At 37.9% G+C, this 22696-nt stretch overlaps 1 protein-coding gene across 6 annotated transcripts in view; it reads right to left on the bottom strand.

The window, feature by feature from the left end:
* Positions 1-22696, bottom strand: part of IFT56 (intraflagellar transport 56) — a 56150-nt gene that overhangs the window by 19258 nt on the left and 14196 nt on the right. For 5 of the 6 annotated variants that reach the window (XM_075153270.1, XM_075153281.1, XM_075153290.1 and 2 more), the window contains 9 exons: positions 21766-21815; positions 19964-20109; positions 18486-18657; positions 18001-18075; positions 16682-16784; positions 12534-12589; positions 10686-10739; positions 10175-10238; positions 2354-2442 (listed from right to left, as the gene is read on the bottom strand). In XM_075153270.1, coding sequence (XP_075009371.1) covers positions 2354-2442; positions 10175-10238; positions 10686-10739; positions 12534-12589; positions 16682-16784; positions 18001-18075; positions 18486-18657; positions 19964-20109; positions 21766-21815 — 809 coding nt within the window. Of the gene's footprint in view, positions 1-2353; positions 2443-10174; positions 10239-10685; positions 10740-12533; positions 12590-16681; positions 16785-18000; positions 18076-18485; positions 18658-19963; positions 20110-21765; positions 21816-22696 lie in introns of those variants that run through there. The other variant, XM_075153309.1, reaches the window with a different exon arrangement.

Here is a 22696-nt window from a genome sequence, read left to right as displayed (position 1 = left end):
TCCTGACAGTTTTAAACATTAGATCTATTCCTCACCTATTTCCCTCTGCATGGGCTCTTAAATCTTACAAAATAACACCAAGTATTCTGTGCTCTTCCTTTTCCCTTTGGATTTTCTTTCCAATCCTTCCTACTACATTTTCCTTTATATCCTCACAGATGCAGAATTGTCTCACTTAATCCCCTCCCTGTAGCACTTCTCTTGCCTCATGACTCTGATCTATCCTCTGATCACTCTATTGCCCACTTTCACCCTCTTAATTTCTGTTTAATGTCTTGTTCACTTATGGCTCTTTCCTTTACAAACGCTAGCAATGCCTTACTTTCCAATATTAGTGATGATTTCATTTGCCTCCCCAGACGCTCCCCTTCTCTCTCTCTCTCATTTCTAAGCTGTTGTGGTTTAACCCGGCAGGCAGCTAAACACCACACAGCCGCTCGCTCACTCCCCCTCGGTGGGATGGGGGAGAGAATTTAAAAAAAAAAAAAAAAAGTAAAACTTGTGGGTTGTGTAAAGACAATTTAATAAGAGAGAAAACAAAGGGACAACAATAATAATGATAAAAGAATATACAAAACAAGCGACGCACAATGCAATTGCTCACCAACTGCTGACCAATGCCCAGCCAGTTCCTGAGCAGCGGACCACTGGCCAGCTTTTCCCCTAGTTTATACACTGAGCATGACGTTATATGGCATGGAATATCCCTTTGGTCAGTTGGGGTCAGCTGTCCCAGCTGTGTCCCCGCCCAACTTCTTGTGCACCCCCAGCCTACTCGCTGGTGGGGTGGGGTGAGAAGCAGGAAAAGGTCTTGACTCTGTGTAAGGACTGCTCAGCAGTAACTAAAGCATCAGTGTGTTATCAACATTATTCTCATCCTAAATCCAAAACACAGCACTATACCAGCTACTAGAAAGAAAATTAACTCTATTCCAGCCGAAACCAGGACATAAGCTTTCCCATATACATTGGAGGTGGTGAGTAATCCCATTTAACTTTAACCTTTTCAGGTTAGAACTAATTGTTTAAGAACTTTTTAAAGTAAATGGAAAGAGCTGGGTATTTCTATGGGGTGACTCATTCCATTCTAAGTGTAAGAAATACACAGGATGAATTCTCCTCTGGAAATTACCATCTGCCCCCATTGGCTATAGACTGAGACCAGATGATCAGTTATAACTAGAAATCTGACTTTTAGGTGGCTCAAGTTATGCAAAACAAATCTCACTGTTGGTTTCCAGCTCTCCTTTTTTCCAATTATACACACACTCCAATTTGGGGTGGTGGTGGTGGTGGGGTGTCTCTCCATTCCACTATGGTAGAACCATTCCAGTGGCTACAGCCACTTGGGATTTCTTCAATGACCTCTTTTCAGACAAAGTTTAAAAACACTACACCTTCATTCTTCACTTCTCAGCTGCTTTTGGCACCATTACAGCCACGTATTTTTCTTTAGGTCTCACCCTCCTTAGAACATTGGAATTGTCCTCATCTCATACATCTCCCTAGCCATTTTTTTTTTTAAGATTCTAATCCCTCTTCTCACCAAATATAGAGTTCTTCCAACTCTAGTTTCAAGTCAGTAGAACAAGACTGCAATCACTTAACCCTATAATTGCACTCTCTCTTTTTCCTCACATCTGATTTATAACTGAATATCTGTAAGTTATACCCATTTTATCCATTGAATACTGGTGATCTGATAATGCTGCTTTATGATAACAGCAATCTCCTCTTACTTTGAAAAATGCAACATTGCCTGCAGGGTACCACTCAGATTACTTCTGCAAAAATAATATTTTTAGCTTACTGCTTTGGTAGTACTGCCTTATCTCAGCCCTTCAGTGACTGCTTTCCCTATAAAATACAAGCTTTATTACTTTCAGGGTCCTTCATGTCCTATCTTCCTTACACATTGTTGTTCATTAAAACGTTGTCCCCAATTATTAACCAGTGACAATATCAGTGACATCACTCATCACTCCATCACTTAAAAAAACACCATGGTTTTTTCTCCATGCTATCCACCCCATAAATATCCACAAATTTTTTCATTGTCTTCCTTCAGTTATCTTCCTTGTCTTTTATGATGCCACCAGAAAGCCTGATAATGGTTAAATTGCAAGTGTGAGAAGACCACCATGCTGCACAATGCTATCTAAACTGCTTCCTTACATTTTGATCCATTTGCTGTATGACCACTTAAGTCCCACTGTTGTTCCTGTATTTTGTTGTTACTGTTGTGTTTCTGTATCTTTTAATGTTTACATAGTGTCTCACACAGTACAGTCTAATTCCATAAGTAGTGATTCCATGCATTAGAGTACTACCAATACTAAATAATAATACCAACCTTGATTGAGTTGAGGTAAATCAGGACATTACCAAACTGTCTGAGAAGAAAGAAGCAGGAGGACATGCACTGTCTCCCTGGAATGGTATCTAAAATTCAAAAGAGAAATGCAGATTTGTAGAATTTAAAAATCACATGGTAATGGAAATCACTGCTGGCAACTATGAAAGCAGCTAAGTTCTAAAAATAGTGTAACTTGCCTTTTCAAGGCAAAGGACCTTACTAGAAGTTAGAAAAACTATTAGACCATCTTGTCAACTTTCTCTACAGCATACAATAACTATTGCAAGACTCTATTCAACAGCAAATTCTACAGAGACAAATTGTTTAAGTAACACGCCTTTTCCATGAGACAATTTATGTAGCATAATTTTACCGTGAATTATTCTTACTCTTAGGAAATGACACTTGATACAAAGCCTGAGTTTATTATTCCAACTTCATTAGCCTTTTTTTTTTTTTTAAATTATGCTTTTCAGTTATCCTGGACAAAGAAGCTCTACATATTTTAATTTTAGTTCCAGTAAAAGAGTAAACTTGAGACACTGAAAATATTGTTATATAAAAAAAATTAATACATGCACAGGAAAAATATGCAGTGATGAAATACAATATGAAAATTAATGTTCATGCACTTGGAATTACCACATTGCCCACAAGTCGTAAAGCCATAAATAAGTTAGGCATATCAGTTCAAATGAGCGTCAGTAAACTTTGCTGCCGTCATACTATACTGTCATCTACTCTGAAATTGCTAGCTATGTTACTGAAAAACTATTTAGCTTTTTAGAGATTCGGAAGTAAGCTTACTAGGACTAATTTTTGTTAGACCCAACCAGGAGAAGTTGGTCAGAGATGGATGAACCCAAGTAGCAGCTGGGAAGGCATAAACCCAAGTGATGTCAAATCACTATTTCACTATGTCAAATGATCATTAGAAAGCATGTTGCGCTGTGCAGTTTGGTGAGATGACAGGAGATAAGACCTAAGGCTACCAACAGCCCTGAAGTAATCTGCTCCTGTAGGTTAGTTACTATCAATCCATCCACACTAGAAAATTAAAATATCTTTTCTGTATATAGAAATAGTGGATGAGGGAAAGGCTGTGGATGTTGTCTATCTAGACTCTAGTAAAGCTTTTGACACCGTTTCTCAGAGCATTCTAGAGAAACTGGCTGCTCATGGCTTGGATGGGCGCACTCTTCACTGGGTAAAAATCCGGCTGGATGGCCAGGCCCAAAGAGTTGTGGTGAATGGAGTTAAATCCAGCTGGTGGCAAGTCACAAGTGGTGTTCCCCAGGACTCAGTATTGGGGCCAGTTCTGTTTAATATCTTTATCAATGGTCTGAACGAGGGGATTGAGTGCACCTCGAGTTTGCAGATGACACCAAGTTGGGTGGGAGTGTTGATCTGCTTGAGGGAAGGAAGGCTCTACAGAGGGATCTGGACAGGCTGGATCAATGGGCTGAGGCCAATTGTATGAGGTTCAACAAGGCCAAGCGTTGGGTCCTGCACTTGGGTCACAACAACCCCATGCAACGCTACAGGCTTGGGGAAGAGTGGCTGGAAAGCTGCCCAACAGAAAAGGACCTGAGGGTATTGGTTAACAGGTGGCTGAATATGAGCCGGCAGTGTGGCCAACAAGGCCAATAGCATCCTGTTTGTATCAGAAATAGTGTGGCCAGCAGGACTAGGGAAGTGATTGTCCCCCTATACTCATCACTGGTGAGGCCGCACCTTGACTACTGTGCTCAGTTTTGGGCCCTTCACTACAAGAAAGACATTGAGGTGCTGGAGCGGGTGCAAAGAAGGGTAACGAAGCTGATGAAGGGTCTAGAGCACAAACTTTAGAAGGTGCGGCTAAGGAACTGGGGTTGTTTAGCCTGGAGAAAAGGAGGCTGAGGGGAGACCTTATCGCTCTCTACAACTACCTGGAAGGAGGTTGTAGCAAGGTGGGTGTCCGTCTCTTTTCCCAAGTAACAAGTGATAGGACAAGAGGAAACGGCTTCAAGTTGCGCCAGGGGAGGTTTAGATCGGATATCAGGAAAAATTTCTTCACCGAAAGGGTTGTCAAGCATTGGAACAGGCTGCCCAGGGAAGTGGTGGAGTGACCATCCCTGGAGGTATTTAAAAGGTGTGTAGATGTGGTGCTTAGGGACATGGTTTAATAGTGGACTTGGCAGTGCTAGGTTAATGGTTGGATCTGATGATCTTAAAGGTCTTTTCCAACCTAAACGATTCTATGATATTTCATTTATCTGAAGACCAATATTTTGACTCCATACCACAGCACAAAATATAGCATTCCACTGGAAAATTGTATATTCTCCTTTAAAAATGTAGGGTAGTAATTATTCCTGGAAAGCACTATATAAGATCTCAAAATGTATTTCAAAGGAAAGCAGAATATTCTCATTTTTTATCTTTTAGCACTGGGAGATACTGAGCTTGGAAGTCCTGTCATTTCCATATAGAGACAATCCATCCGTATCTATGTCTGAACCACATCATTCAGTTCTCCAACTTAAGAAAGTTATTTGGTTATTTATGAAGCGTTCACTTGGGAGCAGAAACTGTCCTGTATATTTATCTGTCCTTTTTTATATGCAGGCATAGTTATCATGACACATATATGCCTTGACAGGTCAATTCTCAGTGTTCCCCCACTCTTTTTTTTGTTGTAATGAGAATGCAGGTATCTCAAAAGGGCTCCTTTTCTCTCACATTCAATTTTTCAAGTTCATAAATTCATAGCTATTTATTTTAAACAAAATTTAAAAAAAAGGCAAATAAACATGCAAGGAAGACTTAAAACTGAGAATACATTTTCAGTAAAAATTAATCACAGAAACAAAATTTTAGAACCACACTTTTCTTTTCCCATATATGATTGGAGAGTTTCTAAGTTTCGGTATTATTCTTATGTCCACATTTTGGCAGAAAGTTTTGTTATCCCAGCATACCACCCTCCATATACTTTTAGTGAAAGCTTTCATTAAAAAACCAAACAAGTAAAACATCTGTAAATCTCATACAACTCAGCAATGAATACTACTAGTGACAGGAAAACTAGAGTTTTATAGTTCTAATTCATCCCATGTGACTCATGCAGGAAGAGGAAAAAGTTCTCATTTTGAAAAATTACTTAAGGTGACCTAAGAGTACCTCAAAGAAAAGATTGCACAAGGTCCAGAAGAAGTGTTTCATTCTTCCCACCCAACACTAGATATACCTGACTTGGTCCTAAAAGAAGACCACTGAAAATGAAAGGGGTGCTTTTCTCCATTATGCTTGCAGTGTTTTTAGGGTAGTTTGTAAGACTTATGTTAAACACCAGAAACACTGCATTTAATGGAAATGTTAATGTTCATTTACTTTCACTAATGTTCTTTTTGCCCCATTTCCTCCTTAACTTATCTCAGAAATCTGATCTGTTTAATTTTCCACCCAGTTGAGACCCTGGGAGAAGAACATGAGAATTAACTATAAAAATCTAGTTATATCCTCCTTTGTAATGCCAGTTCCATTTCATGTCATTGGGATTAAGAATTTTTATTAAGCTTAAAAAAAAAAAAAAGAAACAGTAAACCAAGCTGCTGTTCTGGGTGTTATTTATTGCTGCTAGAGGGTGAATATTGACTCCTACACTATAAGTGCTTCCTAGTTTTTGTTTTGTTTTGTTTTGGTTGTCCCTACTCCTCTTAAAGCACGTAACTTCCAACATGAGATGAAAAGTGTACATGTATGGGAAAGGATTTTCACATTAACTCTGTTTGCTCTATGTTCCTTGAACCTCCAAGTCAGCGATCTAATCAAAAATAGCAAAGGGCTTAACTGATGACTCCAAATACTTTACAAATACATGATACTGTATTCTTCCTAAACTGTCTGTTGCTGCTTTTTTCTTAATGCAGTCATGGGATTGCTACAGTTAACAAAAGCAAGTCAGAAAGACAGGACCTTGTTTTGAAAAAATATTCCACATCTTCATTTTAATACATTAATTTTTGGTAATCCACATGAAAATTAGGAGCCTTGTAGGCCCAGTTGCGAGCAAAGACACAGCATAGGATTTCCTCACTTTAGCGAGCACAACCTACTTTTGTATTATAAATCTGCAAAGCAGCTAAGTAACTTGATAAAGATCTTAGACAATCTAGTGGTACTAGCTCCTTGCAAGGATTGGCACAGTGGGAAGTGCTGAAGCATGACTTACATGCTTGAATAGCACAGCTGGCTACTTAGCAAAAGCCCAAGTATACAAACAGCAAGAATTCTGTTCTCCATTCTAAATCCAGCAAAACAAAGGCAGCAGATCAAAAATGACCACAAATATACAACATAGTGACTAATATGCTAAGTTACATAAGAACATAAAAATGATCATATTGGATCCAAAGTCTATCTGGTTCAGAAGCTTGCTGAGTAAGAATATACAGCTATAGAAAGCATGTATTCTGATTTCACATACATGCTGTGGTGAATGTATGCCACTTCCTTTGAAGTTTCTCCCAGCTTCCAGAAATCTGCACTGAGGACTTCCTAATCATCACTGAAAAAATCTGTGTTAAACAGCCAATAGACTTTTCTTCTACAAACTCCTTTATACTTCTGCTTCTTGCAAGATTCTATATCAAATAAGTTGTGTTATGTGAAAAAGTAATTTGTGCTGTTTGTTTTAATTATCTTCTGTGATGATTTATGTCACTGCTCCTTGCTTTTTGGATGGTACAGTAACTAATTCTTCTCTATTCCTCTTCTCCTTGTCACTTATGATGTATTGTACCGCGAACATAAGCAAACTCAGTCATCATTTTCCAAGCCATGTATCCTCCTTTATTTAATCTGTCCTTGTTCAAGAAGCTATCCTCTTTCTCTGATCATCCTTGCTGTCTTTATTGTACCCTTTCTTGTTCTACCATATTTTTTTAAAATATAAGAACCAGAACTGTAGACAGTATTCAAGGGAACCACATCTATACACAATGACACAGTAATTATTTTTGTTTTGTTCTCTCTTTCCTCATCAATTCCTAAGATTCTCTCCAACTTTTCTGATAATTTTGCAAATACAGTTTAAGGTTTCCCCCTCCCCCCCATGTACTACTTTGCATTTATCAAAGCTAAATTTAATTTGCATATTATTACCCAGCCTCATATATTCTTCCACAGCTTTCATCATTGTGGAAGCTTTCATTTTTCCTACTATGGGTAATTTTGTACCCTTGGCAAACCTAGTCATGTCATTATTTGTCTCCTATAACTTATTAATTATGAATACGAGCCCTTTCTTTAAAGAAACAAAAGGTTCTTTCAAGTGTTCAAATCAGGTGCATTTTATCCTTTTCATTGCTACTTCACTGAAAATTTTCTGTTAGAAATGAGAAAGGTTATTATGTAGCTTCCCTTCTTGAAATTAGTACTGTGGAAATTTTTTTGAGGTATTTGCTAACACATGGATTTTGAATTTGATTATACTCCGATCACTGTAACAGACTTGAATTTTCATCATAAAATTTCAAATCAAGTTCTGTGTACTCTCTGTATTGGTCTAGTCACCTGTTCACTTGTGTGTTCTTTAAGAAAGATGAAAACTTAGCATTTAAAATTCATTCTCTATATCATGCCATGTCATTGCATTTACTAGGTCAATATGGGCAGAATAGAAGTCTCCAACTATTATTTAATTATCTATCTACATAAAATCTCTAACCTCTTTAATATGCCAGTCACTGTTCCCATCCAGGCTGGCTGGTGAATAATTTAGCCTCAACAAGATGAGTCTCCTGTCGGAGCACGTAATTTAAAACAATTTTATGTTACTCACTGATAAAGAAAAGATATTTACTTTATTTTGAGAGAAGGTTTCTATAATGTTTAGAACCATTTCTCCACTGGGATAATCTATTTAATAATACCCCATGGTAAATTAAATAGGAACAATATCCTACATGTTATCTTCCTCCTATCACATTAAAAAAATTATTTTAGGTTTATAGCTTCCTCTTCTAAAACCATGTGTTCCACTTTATTCATCTTCCTGTAAAACATCTAATATTTGTATAAAAACACTTACATATTTGGTGTTCATGTATTTGCTTTTTGTTATATCCTATCTAAATTGAACTCTGTTTGCCTGTTCTATTTCCTATCTATGGTTTGTTGACCTCCACCTGTCCTTCATTTGAGGATACAAAAAACCCCTCACACTATTTCGCCTGTAAAGGAGGAGTTACCTTGAACTGTGTGCTCTTCCGTATGTCAGTTTTCTCCCACAAATTTTTAAAAAGATGGCAAAGCATTTTTCACATGAAATTACCAAGAGTGTAAGATGCATGCAGTACTAATGTTTCCATTTACCTTTAGCTGGAACCAATCCTTCCCATAGGCTCATTTTTTTTTCAATTAACCTACCTTCCTAATCAGACTACATTTCTGTTCCCTTCCCCCTCTCCCAAACATACGTCAAGTCTCAGCCTCTCCATCCTGTTTTGCATATGGGTTTAAAAATATTTCACAGTAAAATTAAGACTCTTAGTTTCCTAACAATTTCAGTTTTGGTTTTGGGCTATATCTTCACTATACATCTTTTCAGAATATCTTTTCTCAGACTATCTCTGTATTCTTTTCATCTATTGTGTGCTATGATCACTCATCACACCTGCATGACTGTTATGGGCATTAAGAGGTCTACCACCATTCTATCAGTCACACTGTGACTTTACTGGCATCACAAACCCAGTCACCTATACGCCCACTAACTATTGCTTCTTTCTGTTAGCTAGGATCCCAACTCCCAAAGGGATAGCCTCAATGCAAAAGGAATGTGTTAAGAAAGCCTCATCTATGGAACCACTTCCAGCCTTCTAGCGTGAAGTTCTCTGCTGCACGATCTCAACAGCACAAGGGCTGCAAGGGGAACAGAACGGCTCAACAGTATTTCTGAAAGTTTCATCAGTGCTGCCGCTCTGTCTCTTGAGCTCCTTCTCTTTAGTCACCATGGACACAGAAGACAGCATTCTGTCTCTGAAGACCATGAGCTGTCTGCACCATAAACGTGCGTAAGTTACCCACCTAAAGAAATAGTCTTACTGACAATGCCTGAAAAAGAAACTGGGAAGCCCCATTTTGGCTGAATTTCTGTGTTCCAACTACTGGCTTTTTTGATTTGGGATTTTTGGTTTTACTTTGGCAAGAGGAAGGGAAGACAAGGCCTTGTTATGGCCTATTATTGAATAAGTAGACGTAAATATTGAAAATAGATTCATTTTTTTTGTTGGGTTTTTTCATGTGTTTTTTGATTCAACCAAGGAGTTAGTCCCAGAGCCTCCATTTCTCTCTGTAGCCAAATTCCTCTTTACGTTTTTATCACTCTCAGTTCCAGGGCACACTCTATGCTAGGATTCTACGTACTCGATAGGCTTTCATTAGCAGTCCTAGATTTGCACCTGTGAGTGTCTGTACCTGTGAGGTTTCAGCACACACTTCATCTAATTACGCTGTTGTCTTCTGTTTCTATAATAGAGATTATTAGTCAAAGGCCTTGCTGCCACAGCGCCTATCAGTGAAGACTAGCAGTTTGCAGTACAGCCTCTTTTCCAGCCAAATTCATATAGTAAGGTTTGGAATCAATTGAGCTTCTAATTTAAACTTGCAAATTTGTTTTAGACTATAAATTAGACTTTCTGTTACTCATACTATAGCAGCAAAATGCCTAGCAATAGTCATGCTAACAGTCAGCAGTTAGACGAAGATACGATGGTATATATTTGGATATTGTAAGAAGGATTACATAATCGAGAAAGAACATTTCAAACATACCACATTCGCTGGCTGATTCACCCACCAACTGGAAGAACTGCTGAGCAATTTTCAGATGATCTCTCTGGGGGGAAAAAAAAAAGAAAAAATCCAACATGAGTTCCAGAGTCGATGTTACAATACACAGTGAAAATATGCTCTGAGGAACAGATGGGGAGCAACTAACAGACAAACCAAGGCTGAAGTAAAAACAGAAAAGGTAAATGTGCCACTGTATGTGCCTAGATACACAAGAACATTGTAGAAAGCAAACAGGTTTTTTGGAAACAGGACAGAGAAGCCAAATTCAGCTTGATTTATCGTCGGGACTAGCAACAGAGATTTTCATCACACTCATTCTGGACTGAGTACTGTACAGAAGAAGATTAAGAGACTCAAAGATCCTGCAGTTTAAATGAGAAATGACTGCCTCTTTCACTCCATTCCAGTCCCTACAGATCTGTTCACATTCTACTGGAGAAGAATGTGAACAGATCTGGAGAAGCTGGAGAACCTCATGAGCTTCACTCACCGAGCCCATTTCTTGTCCAAGTGCTGCATTTACCACTCCTTTGAGGATGTACTCCTGAAAAAAAAAAGTAAAAAGGATCGGAGAAGACAACGTGAAGATTTCAGGAGACACGTAAGAGCCTACGTGCACATTATTTTCTTCCTAAATTCAACCCTATCTCAACTCAGTTTAATAGGTAGCTGGTTACTATGATAGTGCTTCAGCACAGTAGTACAAAGTTACCCCACCCAAATCCATTCTACTTGCTAGCTAATTACTTCTGTTAAATATGTGGGATGCAAAGGAGTGGTGTGTTTTCTGATAAGTCTTACGCTCAAAGACGATGCACCAGAAGGAACACCATAACATATTATCATGCCCTCTTCACCATCATATGACCAATAATCAAGTGCAATATTGTTATATTAATGCACAGATCCCACTTCAAGTATGCACATTGGTTAACCATAACCACTACCATCCTTGTTCCAAAATGCATAGCGTTTCTCATCAGGGCAAAAATGTCAAGAGGTTTGTGCTCTGTGGTCATGTTGCTCTACTGAAATTAGGAATAGGAGTAGAGTATCCTGTAATCTCTACTATGAGATATCACTGTAGTTTAATTCTTCTCCATGCAAGATTTTCTCAGTATGTAACAGACTCATTTGTCTTACTCATTTGTCTTACAATTAAGAGTTATGGCTCTAAACCTGTTTTAGTAGGTACTCCTGATAAACCTGGACAGCCCTGTTACAAATGTAAACATGGAAAAAGAGAAAGAGACATGTACACAGACCAACAATGGAGTGCAGGAAACAATCTGAGAGTACTAGCCAGCACGCTAAGTAATCATTTTAGCACACCAACCCTCTTACAGATGCCAAATTATTATCCTATAGATGTCATGACAAAGAAGAAATTTGAGAACTGAAGGAGGATATACAATTAGTTTTGCAACTCTTAGCGAGGAGTTCCTTCCAAGTGTGAGTGAGAAAATGGAAAAAAAGCACAAAAGATTTTCATTTCAAAATGTGATCAAGAATGGTATCATGTTATTTATATTAGGCATGTATACGGGGAAAACGGAGGCTAAAGGACCAATAGCTGCAGAAAACTGTTCAAGTAAGTCTTGCTGTACTGAAAAATGCAAGGAGAAGTGAAAAGCAACAGCAGAAGACACCCCTCAGTACAGAATCACCAGATCTGTGTTCTCGAGGTTTTCCTTTTCCCTCCCTCCATCTAATCCTCACACAGACTCATGAAAGGTCCCTTTCATGCCCAGCTATGTGACCTTTGGAAAATAAACTGCGAAGAGGAATAAATCAGAGACTAAAGATGTTGGAACAGCCACAAAAGAAAATTACAGTAGCAGCCAAGGGACACTGCAGTTTTCACTCGCTGCAGCCAAAGTGAGATGGAATTAGAAAAGACCTATTATTTAAACTGTTTAATCTAATCTAGCTCATTTTTATTGAAATGGCTTCAGGACAAACCACATGAGCATCTGAGCTAGTAGATCTGCGGGATGGTAACCATCACCCGGGCAGAAGTGACAAGCAGCTGTAGTTGGAAGAGGGCTTTTATCTATGCACTAACGGTCAGCTCACTAGAATCAAGTCTGCACGCAATAGAGGTGTATTCTTATTGACTCCAGGTGGTACGGCAATAAACATGCTAAGTGCTCATATATGCTCATATGTAATACTTCATGCATGCACATTAACTATTGTTGATAAAAACATGGAAAACAAGAGTTTTACAAGTGAGAATGGGGCAAGCTGTCCTCAGGATACCAGTTTTGTATGTGGCAGATTTCCTAACAATTTATAACCTCCATCTTTATGGACCATGACATCAGTTTGCAATTACCTGTGGAGCTGTAGGTTCCAGGTCCTTAATCAGGTTATAAGCCTCCTGCACATCATCTGAAATACCATACGTTAGAATGCATGACAACCCATAGCACATTGTATTAGAACAAGTCACTCATCCTCTACAACATTCCCCAATAGTCATAGACTAAGAAATAAAGCATTCAGACAGGAGGAGAAAGGTAACTATAAATCATTGTGAATTTATATCACAATGGTGATGGTTTTCTAGAACTCAAATAACAAACATGGAGTGAGTAATAGCTTCTTTATTACTACAGTTTTCCTAGTAGAGATGACTTGGCCTCCTTGTTCATAATCCAGTGGCTGCCTTCTCAGCAGTACAAGGTCAAGATAATAAATCCATCATCTTTCTGTCTTTTCTTTTCTCATATTTATTTACCGCTCAAGGAGGATAGGGTAACATGATTCTGAAGGGAAACTTCATCTTTTCCTTATCAATATTTCAAAATCAATCCAGCAGCTCTTAGCTGACCCTAATTCTAACAAACAAAAAGCACTACTGGTATAGAAGTTTAAATGTAAAGTTTGAAGTCAATAAACAACTTCCTTCCTATCTAAGAAATAAGTAAACTGAAAAGATCCTAAAATTCATCTAAATCAAAAAAAGATGTTGGCACTACAGTCGGCTTCATAAACCAACCTAGTGAAGATGCCCTTTTTACTGGCAAAATTTTGTTAATACAGCATTATACCAGCTGCCCATAAGAACAAGCCTTATCGAACAAAACTTTTTTTGCTAGTACATACCATCCATACACTGTATGGACAGTACTCCAGGGTGATTTAAGGCAATATATATTAGAGCTGCCAGGCTCCCATCCAACACCTCTGCTTTCCTACCCATTCCCTTAAGCAGTCATGTAGTAAGCCAGCGCAAGGTACTAGACTAGCCAAAAGTCATCACTTTTTTTTTTTTAATAGAAATAGTTTTTTTGTTATATTTGGCTAGCTCAGCTCACCACCACCAACAACAAAAAAAGAGATGACAGCAGTCCTTGTTTTCATCAGCGTAGACCATCAACAAAGAACTATGCTCTTCAGACTCCACAGAGGCCTCTAGCAAATCTCACTGGAGCAGATTACAACTGGATACCTGGCCCCAACCCTGTTAAAAGTCACTACCTTAAAGAGTTGAAAAAAATGGGATGCATGTTTGTGCTTCAGTTACTCCAGTTCAGAGCATGTCTTAACACAAGCCTACCTTTCCTTTATCGGAGACCTTGTAAGTTTTGGAGAGACAGCTGTTGTCATTAGAAGTAATGATTTCTCACATTCTTAACTGATGCTGCTACACTAGCAAGACTTTAAAATGGAAACTTAGCCTAACCAGGAAAGAGGTTTTAAACCTAATTCCCCTTGGCCTCCTTTGTCATTATGCAAGTCATTTGTATACCACAGTGAAGAACAGAACCTAACTAATGAAAATTACTGCAAGGTTGACAGCAAATGAGTAAACAAGACTGATTTTTAAGTTACTTTGCCTCTGTGTAAGTAGAACTAAATTTGAAACATACATTATTATTAACAATATTATTGGGCAAGGTAATTGGTAATAATACCAATATTACCTGTAGTGATATTGACAACAATAACACTGACAGAAAGGTGGCTGGGAACAGCAGGCATAGATTTACCAATGCCAAAGTGTACTGGCTAACCCAATGGATGACTGGTTGTATGGATAAGGGGATAGTAGCGGATGCTGTATACCTTGACTTTAGCAAGGTCTTTGACATGGTCTCTTATATCTTTGTCATAGCCAAACTTGAGAGATGGGACTGGCTAAGTAACATAAGGGGATGTAAAACTGGCTGGACTACCAAAGAACAGTGATCGGTTGTACAAAATCCAACTGGTGGCTCATTACTAATTGAATCCTCCAGGGACTGATACTGTTGAATGTCTTTTATTAATGACCCAGATGATAGGATAGAGTACTCTCAGCAAGTTCGCAGATGATAAAAGATTGGGGAGAAAGCTCCCAGCTATTGAGAAGCAGCTCAACAGGCTGAAAAAAACGGGCTGAAAGAAATCTCATTCAGTTCAATGGAGGCAAAATGCAAGTCCTGCATCTTGCTTGGTTTGAAACAGTCCTAAGCAACAAGACAGGCAGGGGGCTGACTGGCTAAAAGGCAGCCTGGGGGTCCTGACAGACAGTGCACCCTTGCAGCAAAGGAGGCCAACTGCACACTGGATCATATTAGCAGAATGTAGCCATAGGGCAAGTGAAAGGATTCTTCTCTATTTGGCACTTGTGAGATTGCACCTGGAGTACTGTGTCCAATTTTGGGATCCCTCGATCAAGACAGACATTGAAATACTGGAGTGAGCGCACCCGAGGGCTCCCAAGGCAGGTAGGGGGCTGAGGAGAGATTGAGAGAACTGCATTTTCTTAGCTGTCAGAGGAGAAGGCTCAAGGGAGATCTTATCACTGTCTACAACGAACTAATGGGAGGATACAGAGAAGATGGAGACGGATTCCACAGGGTGAGATGAAAAGCAGCGGACACAAGGTGGGACAGAGGAAGTTCTGACTAGATGCATATTTGGACAAGGCTCTAAGCAACCTGATCTTGGACTTGCCTTGAATAAAATGTTGTGCCAGAGATCTCCAGAGGTGCCTTCTCACCAATAATGTGATTCTGTTATTTACCTAGAACTCTATAAATTTATACAATATAAGGCAGGTGATAATGTACTTTTGATAATATACAATTGTGACCATTTGAATTTACTTGAGAATGTATACCTAATTTACAACCATGATGAAATTTAAATAACCTCATATGAAATTTAAATAACCTTATTGTCATTCTTTAGTATCAAATAAAACAAAATAGGGATAGAATTGCCATATTTTGTGAAGACTGTGATGTTTGCAGATTAGCAAAGTCAGATTAGTGAGATTTTATTGCACAGTATTAGCCACAATAAAAATTTCTATAACCACTAATAGTCATCAATAATGGGATATTCTAAAATTTGTCACAGTCCAAGTTGAACTGAAACGATGAGGCAGTGTTTCAATTGCACACGCAGACAAAAGAAGCAGTCCTGGATACAACTGAGCACCAAAGAGAACTTATTCCAACTACAAAGGTTAAATCTCACCAACCTTGCTGATTACAAATCATAAAAATGTTACTCAGAATCAGTATCTGAAAGTCCAAGTCAACCTCATTATAAAAAGCTCACAGAGCTTTTCAATGTACTATGTTTACATATGCTCAGATTCTCTGATGAATTTATTGGGATGCAGAGAATATAAAGTTGGTGTGACTTACTTCTGCCAGCAGAATATATCTCCTTTTTTTCCTGGTAATTTTGCAATATTTTGGAAAAAAAAAATATCGCAAGCATGGACTTCATTTATTTAAAAAGTAAAAAAAGACATTATTCTGCTTTCAGATGCTCTGGTCATCTAAACCTATTTTGTCACCTTTAAAAAGTGACAAAATACAAGGCTTATAATGAAGCAGTGGATGGAAAAGCAATCATCACACCACCTTATATTAGATGACTGCAGTTAACTCAACACTCAGCCAGTCAACCCACTGTTGAATAAAGGAACACAATGGGAGCATAGGAATGGCTCTGAAACTAAACTCAGATAAAATTCAAAGGAGACAACTAAGGAGAGAAACAGTAGAAAATCCTTTCCAACTGATTCTGGCTACCTACCTGAATACTTTAAGAGTTGTAAAGTAGATTTGGAATGAAATGTATTGTTCACAAACGGTAGCCTTGTTCACAGTCACTTTGGCTCATAATATGTTTGTGCTGTATTTACATAGGACATAGGCCTAGCATTCTCACATATTCAGGCAGAGGAGAGGTCCTCTCACTATAAACATATAAATACCACCATCCCCAAAGCCATCTCCCACAACCCAAGAACCTCCAATACTCTGCTAAAGTAGATTTATTTGACTGCACACAATTAAAGCCCTTCTCTGCAAGCCATGGGAACTCTTACATCACTATTTTCCAGAGGAACAGAAAATGAAATAAATTACATTTTACTGCAAAGAAAAAAAAGCATTTCATGGAATAGTCAGTTGAGGTCAGATGAATGAATGTCATCCCTGAAGCTATGAAAAAGCCAGAGGAAGGTGTAGTTACCTTGCCGGAGATAGTAAATCACAAGATTCAGTCTTGCCTCAGGAATAACATCAACCAGAGGAGGCAGGACCTGCAAAGCCCCTTCTCCTCCTCGGAACACTACCTGCAAAGAAAAGCAGCATATTGATAACTGCATATCAAAATCTTGTCTATGATCTCTTAATTCAAGGAAATTCATCCTTAAATTCCTATTCTAACAGTAGGAAAAGGTCAGTGGTACTGGGATTAGCATAATTGCTGCTTTTATATAACTATAGAATTACAATGTGTGACAATCTTGATTCTGAAGAATATAAAGTATTTAATCCATCAGTAAAGATTAACTTATTTCAGCTTTTAGCAGCTTAAAGCAGCGATACATTATATATCAAAGATTTTAAAGAATAATATGGTCTGAGACAAGAGTGAGGGGAACACATACAGAGAATTACAACTTGCTTGTGATGTTTTCATATGAAAAAAAATAGGCTAACAACTCTACATTTTATTTAGAATGCCACAGGAACCTAAAATGATCAGGAGCAGTCGATTCTTTATACTGCTTCCCATGACAGTTCCTCCAACAAAATCTAATATACTTATTCAATAAACCACTGGCAAAAGACCAACATTCAAAATAAAGAATGTTAATTTAGAGAAGCCTGGTTGAAAGCAGTTTTAACTCTTGGGGAAAAAAGTGTTAGCTTGTTGTGATTGCTCTTGAAAAATGACAAAGCAAGCAACTGCCCATCATTAAATAAGAGCAATCTACTGTTACTGCTGGTTCAGCAAAGAAATAACACCACTGCAGGGAAAATTAACAGGTGATTACTGACTCTTTTACTGCAGAACACACAAGTATTTTGGCTTTTATCAGCATCTTTTTCCCTATGAACTCCTTGTTTGGTACTTTTTGGATGAAGACCATTTTCCCGAGTTATCTTAATTCCACTGACATTGTTGTCTAAATGTTCTAAATAAGAGTTCAGGGTCATGCATTCTGACTTGTTTCTACAGTGTCCTTATTGACTGGGCTCCACAAAATATCTTGCAAAGGTATTCTTACAGGACATAAATTACTTTAATATGCCTTCAGGGGTAAAAGCAACAGCATTATTATTTTCTTGACACAGTCTCAAACTGACAGGGAAAAATTCCAGGGGAAAAAATACACTTGATGGGGCATTCATTATACAGATAGGATTTCTGGAATGGGACTGATATGGCAGCAGAGATTCAATTGGGTCTGCAATTCCCAAAATATTCCATTTTATGAATCATCAAGAAAAGCTCTACAAATGAGTGAAGTTCATATTAAATCTGAGAAATACATTACTCACCAGATTGTGCTTAATGAGCTCCTTGCCAAACTCAAAAGACGATGAGGCACTGTCCGTCAAGTTCTTGAGTTCTGCCTGGAATTACATACATTCCAAAATTTTAACGAAAACAAAAAAAGCACACAAGCATAAATGGAGCTTTGGATGAGCCCCAAAGCTGATAGAAAGACATCTCCATCTTCCAGTGTTGGGTCACTGGAAGATTTTTGCCTTCCTACTTCTATGTGATGATTTTAGCAATTGGATAATACATATAGACGATTTGGAAAGTGACTGGGAAAACTGTAAGACCACCGTGCACACATGTGGACAGATGGCTTAATACTAGGGAAATTGAAATGGGTGACATTCCTAAGAGAAGGACACAATGACAAGATAAAGGCCATTATCAACATTACTGATTAAGACAGATAACAAGGAAAAAGAAACCTGTATGGAATCTTAAACTAAAATAAAGGTGAACTGAAGGGCTGTCCAAGAGATACCTCAGCAGCCTTCCCATTGTAAAGTCGGAAATGGTTACAAGCCTTAAGGTTGAGAGCAATGGTACTGTCAGGAACTTGCTGAAGATAAACAGCTAGCACTTCCTGGGATACATCATAGTAATCCAGTTTGTAATAGCACAGGGCCACATATACATTCAGAGCCAGGTACTCCCTGCAGGAAAGAGGATTAAAGAGAACATTTAAATCCCACCAGATAGTTATACTACAGAACATTAAAATCAGTGATAAAGCTCTCACATGTCTATACATCTTTTACAAGCACATCAAAACGGGGTTTCTGAGAAATGCTTATTAGGTATCTTTAGAGCTCTAGTTTATTAGATAAGATCGCACAGATCCAGACTCACATTTGTTTTTTCAATGGCAGCTACTGCAGCTTTAAAGAATTACCTACAAAATTGTTGGTTTGCAAATCTGGGAAATGGTGGCAACTTCACACTAAGGAAATGCACAGAACATGAGCACTGTACTCAGCCTGGCAGAATAGGATTTTCTATGCAATACATGCAAAGGCATTTAATATGCACATAAAACTTTGAAAATATTTTAAATCGATCTTATTATCTTATACCAAGTACAATTATTTCAAAAAATCCTTGCCATTACAGGCTATTAAGCCAGAAGAACTACAGACAGAAATAAGACAGACATTTGTGGTAACAGTAAGTAAAAGGATAATTGTTATGAAGGTTACTTATTTAGCTTTGAGTGATTGCTTCTACAGGACTTGGAAGTTAAAATCTTTTCCCCAAGCCTTACATGACATACTTATATATATTATGATGGACTCTCAGCTTTCTCTGAAACATCCAAAAGGAGATACTTCCAAAAGATAGCTATGTATTCTGGGACAGCAGTTTCTATTTTAGTAAACAATACTTCCAGCCACTTAAGAATTCAATTTGTTCCTTGTTAAATTCTGAACTAAGAACTTGCAGAAAATGATAACCCCCCCCACCAACAAGTGTCATAGCAGGATAAATAGAAACGGAAAGAATTTCAGACTTAAAGGAATGCAAAGAACTCTCTACATAAAAACTAAAAATTGAACCCTTCTTAGAAAGACTAAGAGGTGAAGGAGAAGTCAATAATCACAAGCAAGGGTCACCGGACTGGCCATCAGAGGTGTGGGGGGGGAAAAGACAAGGCAGGTACATAACCATATATCATTTCAGAAGAAATAAGCAGCAAAATAAAAAAGGATCTCAGAATGAATTACAAGAAAATATCACTAAAAGAAAGCAACAGACAGCAGACTTCTTTTTAAATATGCATTTTTCAATAATGATTTGCAATGAACAAAATTGAGGGGGCTGCAATTTGTGTACATTTTGCAGTGAGAAAGGGACATAGTAATTGGGAAAAATTCGTACTTTCAGAAACCAAGCAACGAAATGGAATTCAAATACCAACAGTATCAGAGACACTGCAATAAGGTTTAGAGTAGAGATGCCCACCGATTATCAAGAAGAATGCGTTTGTAGATATCAATAGCTTCTTGGTAGTGGGACCGCATGTAGTGGATAGACGCCAAGCTAAGCTGATCTTCTGTAATGTCTTGCAGATTCTGGTGAGAGCTCATCAGTTTCTTCTCATCACTGAACTAAAAAGAGTGTGACACATTCTCAGAAGAGTTCAGCAAGAAAAATGTTTTAATTAGCTGGATTAGTTTTGTCCTTGCTGGCAAACAGCAGGTGATTCATACCAAACATCTGGAAAAACTCTGTTACTTTAAAGTTAATTTGACCAGTGGAGAAAGCCAAACATTAAAGAGGCAGACCAGTTGAAACTAGACAAATGTGAGGCTAAAACTAAGTACACATTTTCCTTCAAGGTGTGATTTAGACATAATTACATGTCACATGCCTTGATGGATAAGAGGGGAAGAGCTGAATTAATTATTTCACAAACAGAATTTTGCAACACAAGATCTGACTGTTTTTATTTGAGCCAGCAGAAATTTTGCTGTTTGTAGATCCAAATCTTATTTCCCTTGGATAGCAGAAAAATGCAAGACTTGCCAACACACAAGCACTAATTTTCACAAGACTTCTTTACGGCACTAAAAAATTCTCTTTCATCAGCCCCTTAAAATTCCAGTTTGTTTAACTATTTTTAAAAGCATTGCTGTATAGCACGTAACACACACACAAGGATAAAAACAAGGATCAGAGTTAAACATACCTGTTATATTTGTATTGCAATAGGAAGTTGAGGCTATTCACCTAATCAGTCTACTCAAATCACTTATTCCAATGCTTCCCTTGGCTGGTTCTGCTGATTCAATAGTAATTATGGATTTTTCTTACACACAAATTCTATCTTACGTATTTGTTTTTCATCTATCTGCTCAGTTTTCTTCAAATCCTTTTCCTCCTTCTTTGAGCCAGTCACAAAATGATACTCCAGTACAAAGGCAAGAGAAGTTGCTTAACAGAACAGAAGCAATGGGCTTCATAGTTTCGTAAAACCCTTTATTTCCAAAGACTAACTACATGAACTAGGAATTACCCAACTTCTCTTTATCACAGACATCTGTAAGTGCCGGTGCCACTACAAAAATGTTTTAAGATTTCTCTCTTAAACTTAACAGAGATTTAAGTAAAGAGAATCTGACATCAAAGCTAACATTCAGGATTTATACTTTCTTTCACCCAAAACTCAGTCTCTTCATTAGCACAATACTTTTTAAGTATAACACAGGATGGTACGAACCCAAATTTAAGGGAAGATAGCTATGTGTAGCAAGTGAAATATGCATTTAATTGTTGTTGAAATTAAAGTAAAGTAAATTTCATGCTATAAACAATATTACTTCTTGGGTACTGAATGACTTGGGAGGATCAGTAATAACATACAAACCATTTTGCTCAAATTGCGAAGTATAAGACAGCTGCATGTCAGGAAAACTTTGTACACTTCAAAGAAAAAGAAAAAGAGTGGCTTATACATTTCCGATTCTATTCAAGTCCCAGGTTCCTCATGATCAAAAATACCATCACGTTCCTGTTGTATGACTTAGGTGAAGTGAGGGTGGCAAGACTTTCCTCAGATACATGCTGAGGGCATCTATTCTGAGATCATGTTTTCACACTTACTTTCTCCTCCACATTTTAATACAGTAGGGTGGTTGTGGAAAACGTTTGTTCTCCTGCCACCACAGACATTTTAATTATTCTGCCAGGTTGCCAGCATAAATTACACATTACCCAATTGAAAAGAAAACAAACAAAGCATGAGTGAAGAAAAATCATCATACCTTATGTGCCAGGTGAAAGAGTAAACGGTTCTGGAGACGACTCTTAGGTGCTGTAAGGAAAATTCAGTAACTATTGCTGCAAAAAACAACTCAGGGTGTCTCTATTTTATTTTTCAATAGACATACATGCACCCTTTCTCAATAGACATACATGCACGCGTATCCTTTCATTAACTAGCCCAAGTACAGTTCTTTGCAGGTCATGCCCCGGAGTGGGTTCTACCAATTTTAGAGTGGTTGAAAGGCCTTCCTGCTTCCTGTCTTCATTCTTTGCCCATTTCTCTTGAAATCCCTGTTGAAAATAACTTTTAATTGGCCTCTGCCTTCCATGAGCTTTAAAACTTTTATGAATTGCACTATCATTTGCCTGCAGGGCCTTCTGGATAGTTCTCTATTTTTGCACAACTGACACACAGCACAGCATCTTTTACAAAATAAAAAGCAGCAACAGAAAAAGTCATAATCAAGGCTCTTCTACAATGTCATATTTGAAGTAAGTTGTGATTCATAATTCTAGGAATCTTGTCAGCTTCCAGTGTATTGCAAAACCTATTGCTGCTACCATTTTGTTATGTATGTACATTATATTATACTTAGTTCTAATATTTCTTCTGTCCTTAGGAACAAAAGGCACATGAAAGAATCCTGCAGTCAGAGCAGATAAGATTCAAACTAAGATATGGCGAGAGATTTAAGGGAGACATGTCCTTTCTAGAGCCACTAAAGTTCATGAAATTTTGCTCTAGCAGGATTAGGAATTCCATTTAACTCGCTCCATATGACACAAATTGTTAACTGTAGAGCTTTAAGTCACTAGAGAGAGCCTTGTGCTTCACTGAGAGTGACAAAGGTCCTCATCCAACAAAGCTATTAATTTCTTTTGCAAGCAATCTTCCAAAAAGCCTTCCCTTGTTTCCTGTACTTTCTTTAG

This window comes from Calonectris borealis, chromosome 1, assembly GCF_964195595.1.
Source record: "Calonectris borealis chromosome 1, bCalBor7.hap1.2, whole genome shotgun sequence".
In the NCBI taxonomy this organism is placed as follows: domain Eukaryota; kingdom Metazoa; phylum Chordata; class Aves; order Procellariiformes; family Procellariidae; genus Calonectris; species Calonectris borealis.
This window is presented reverse-complemented; position numbering and strand designations above follow the sequence as displayed.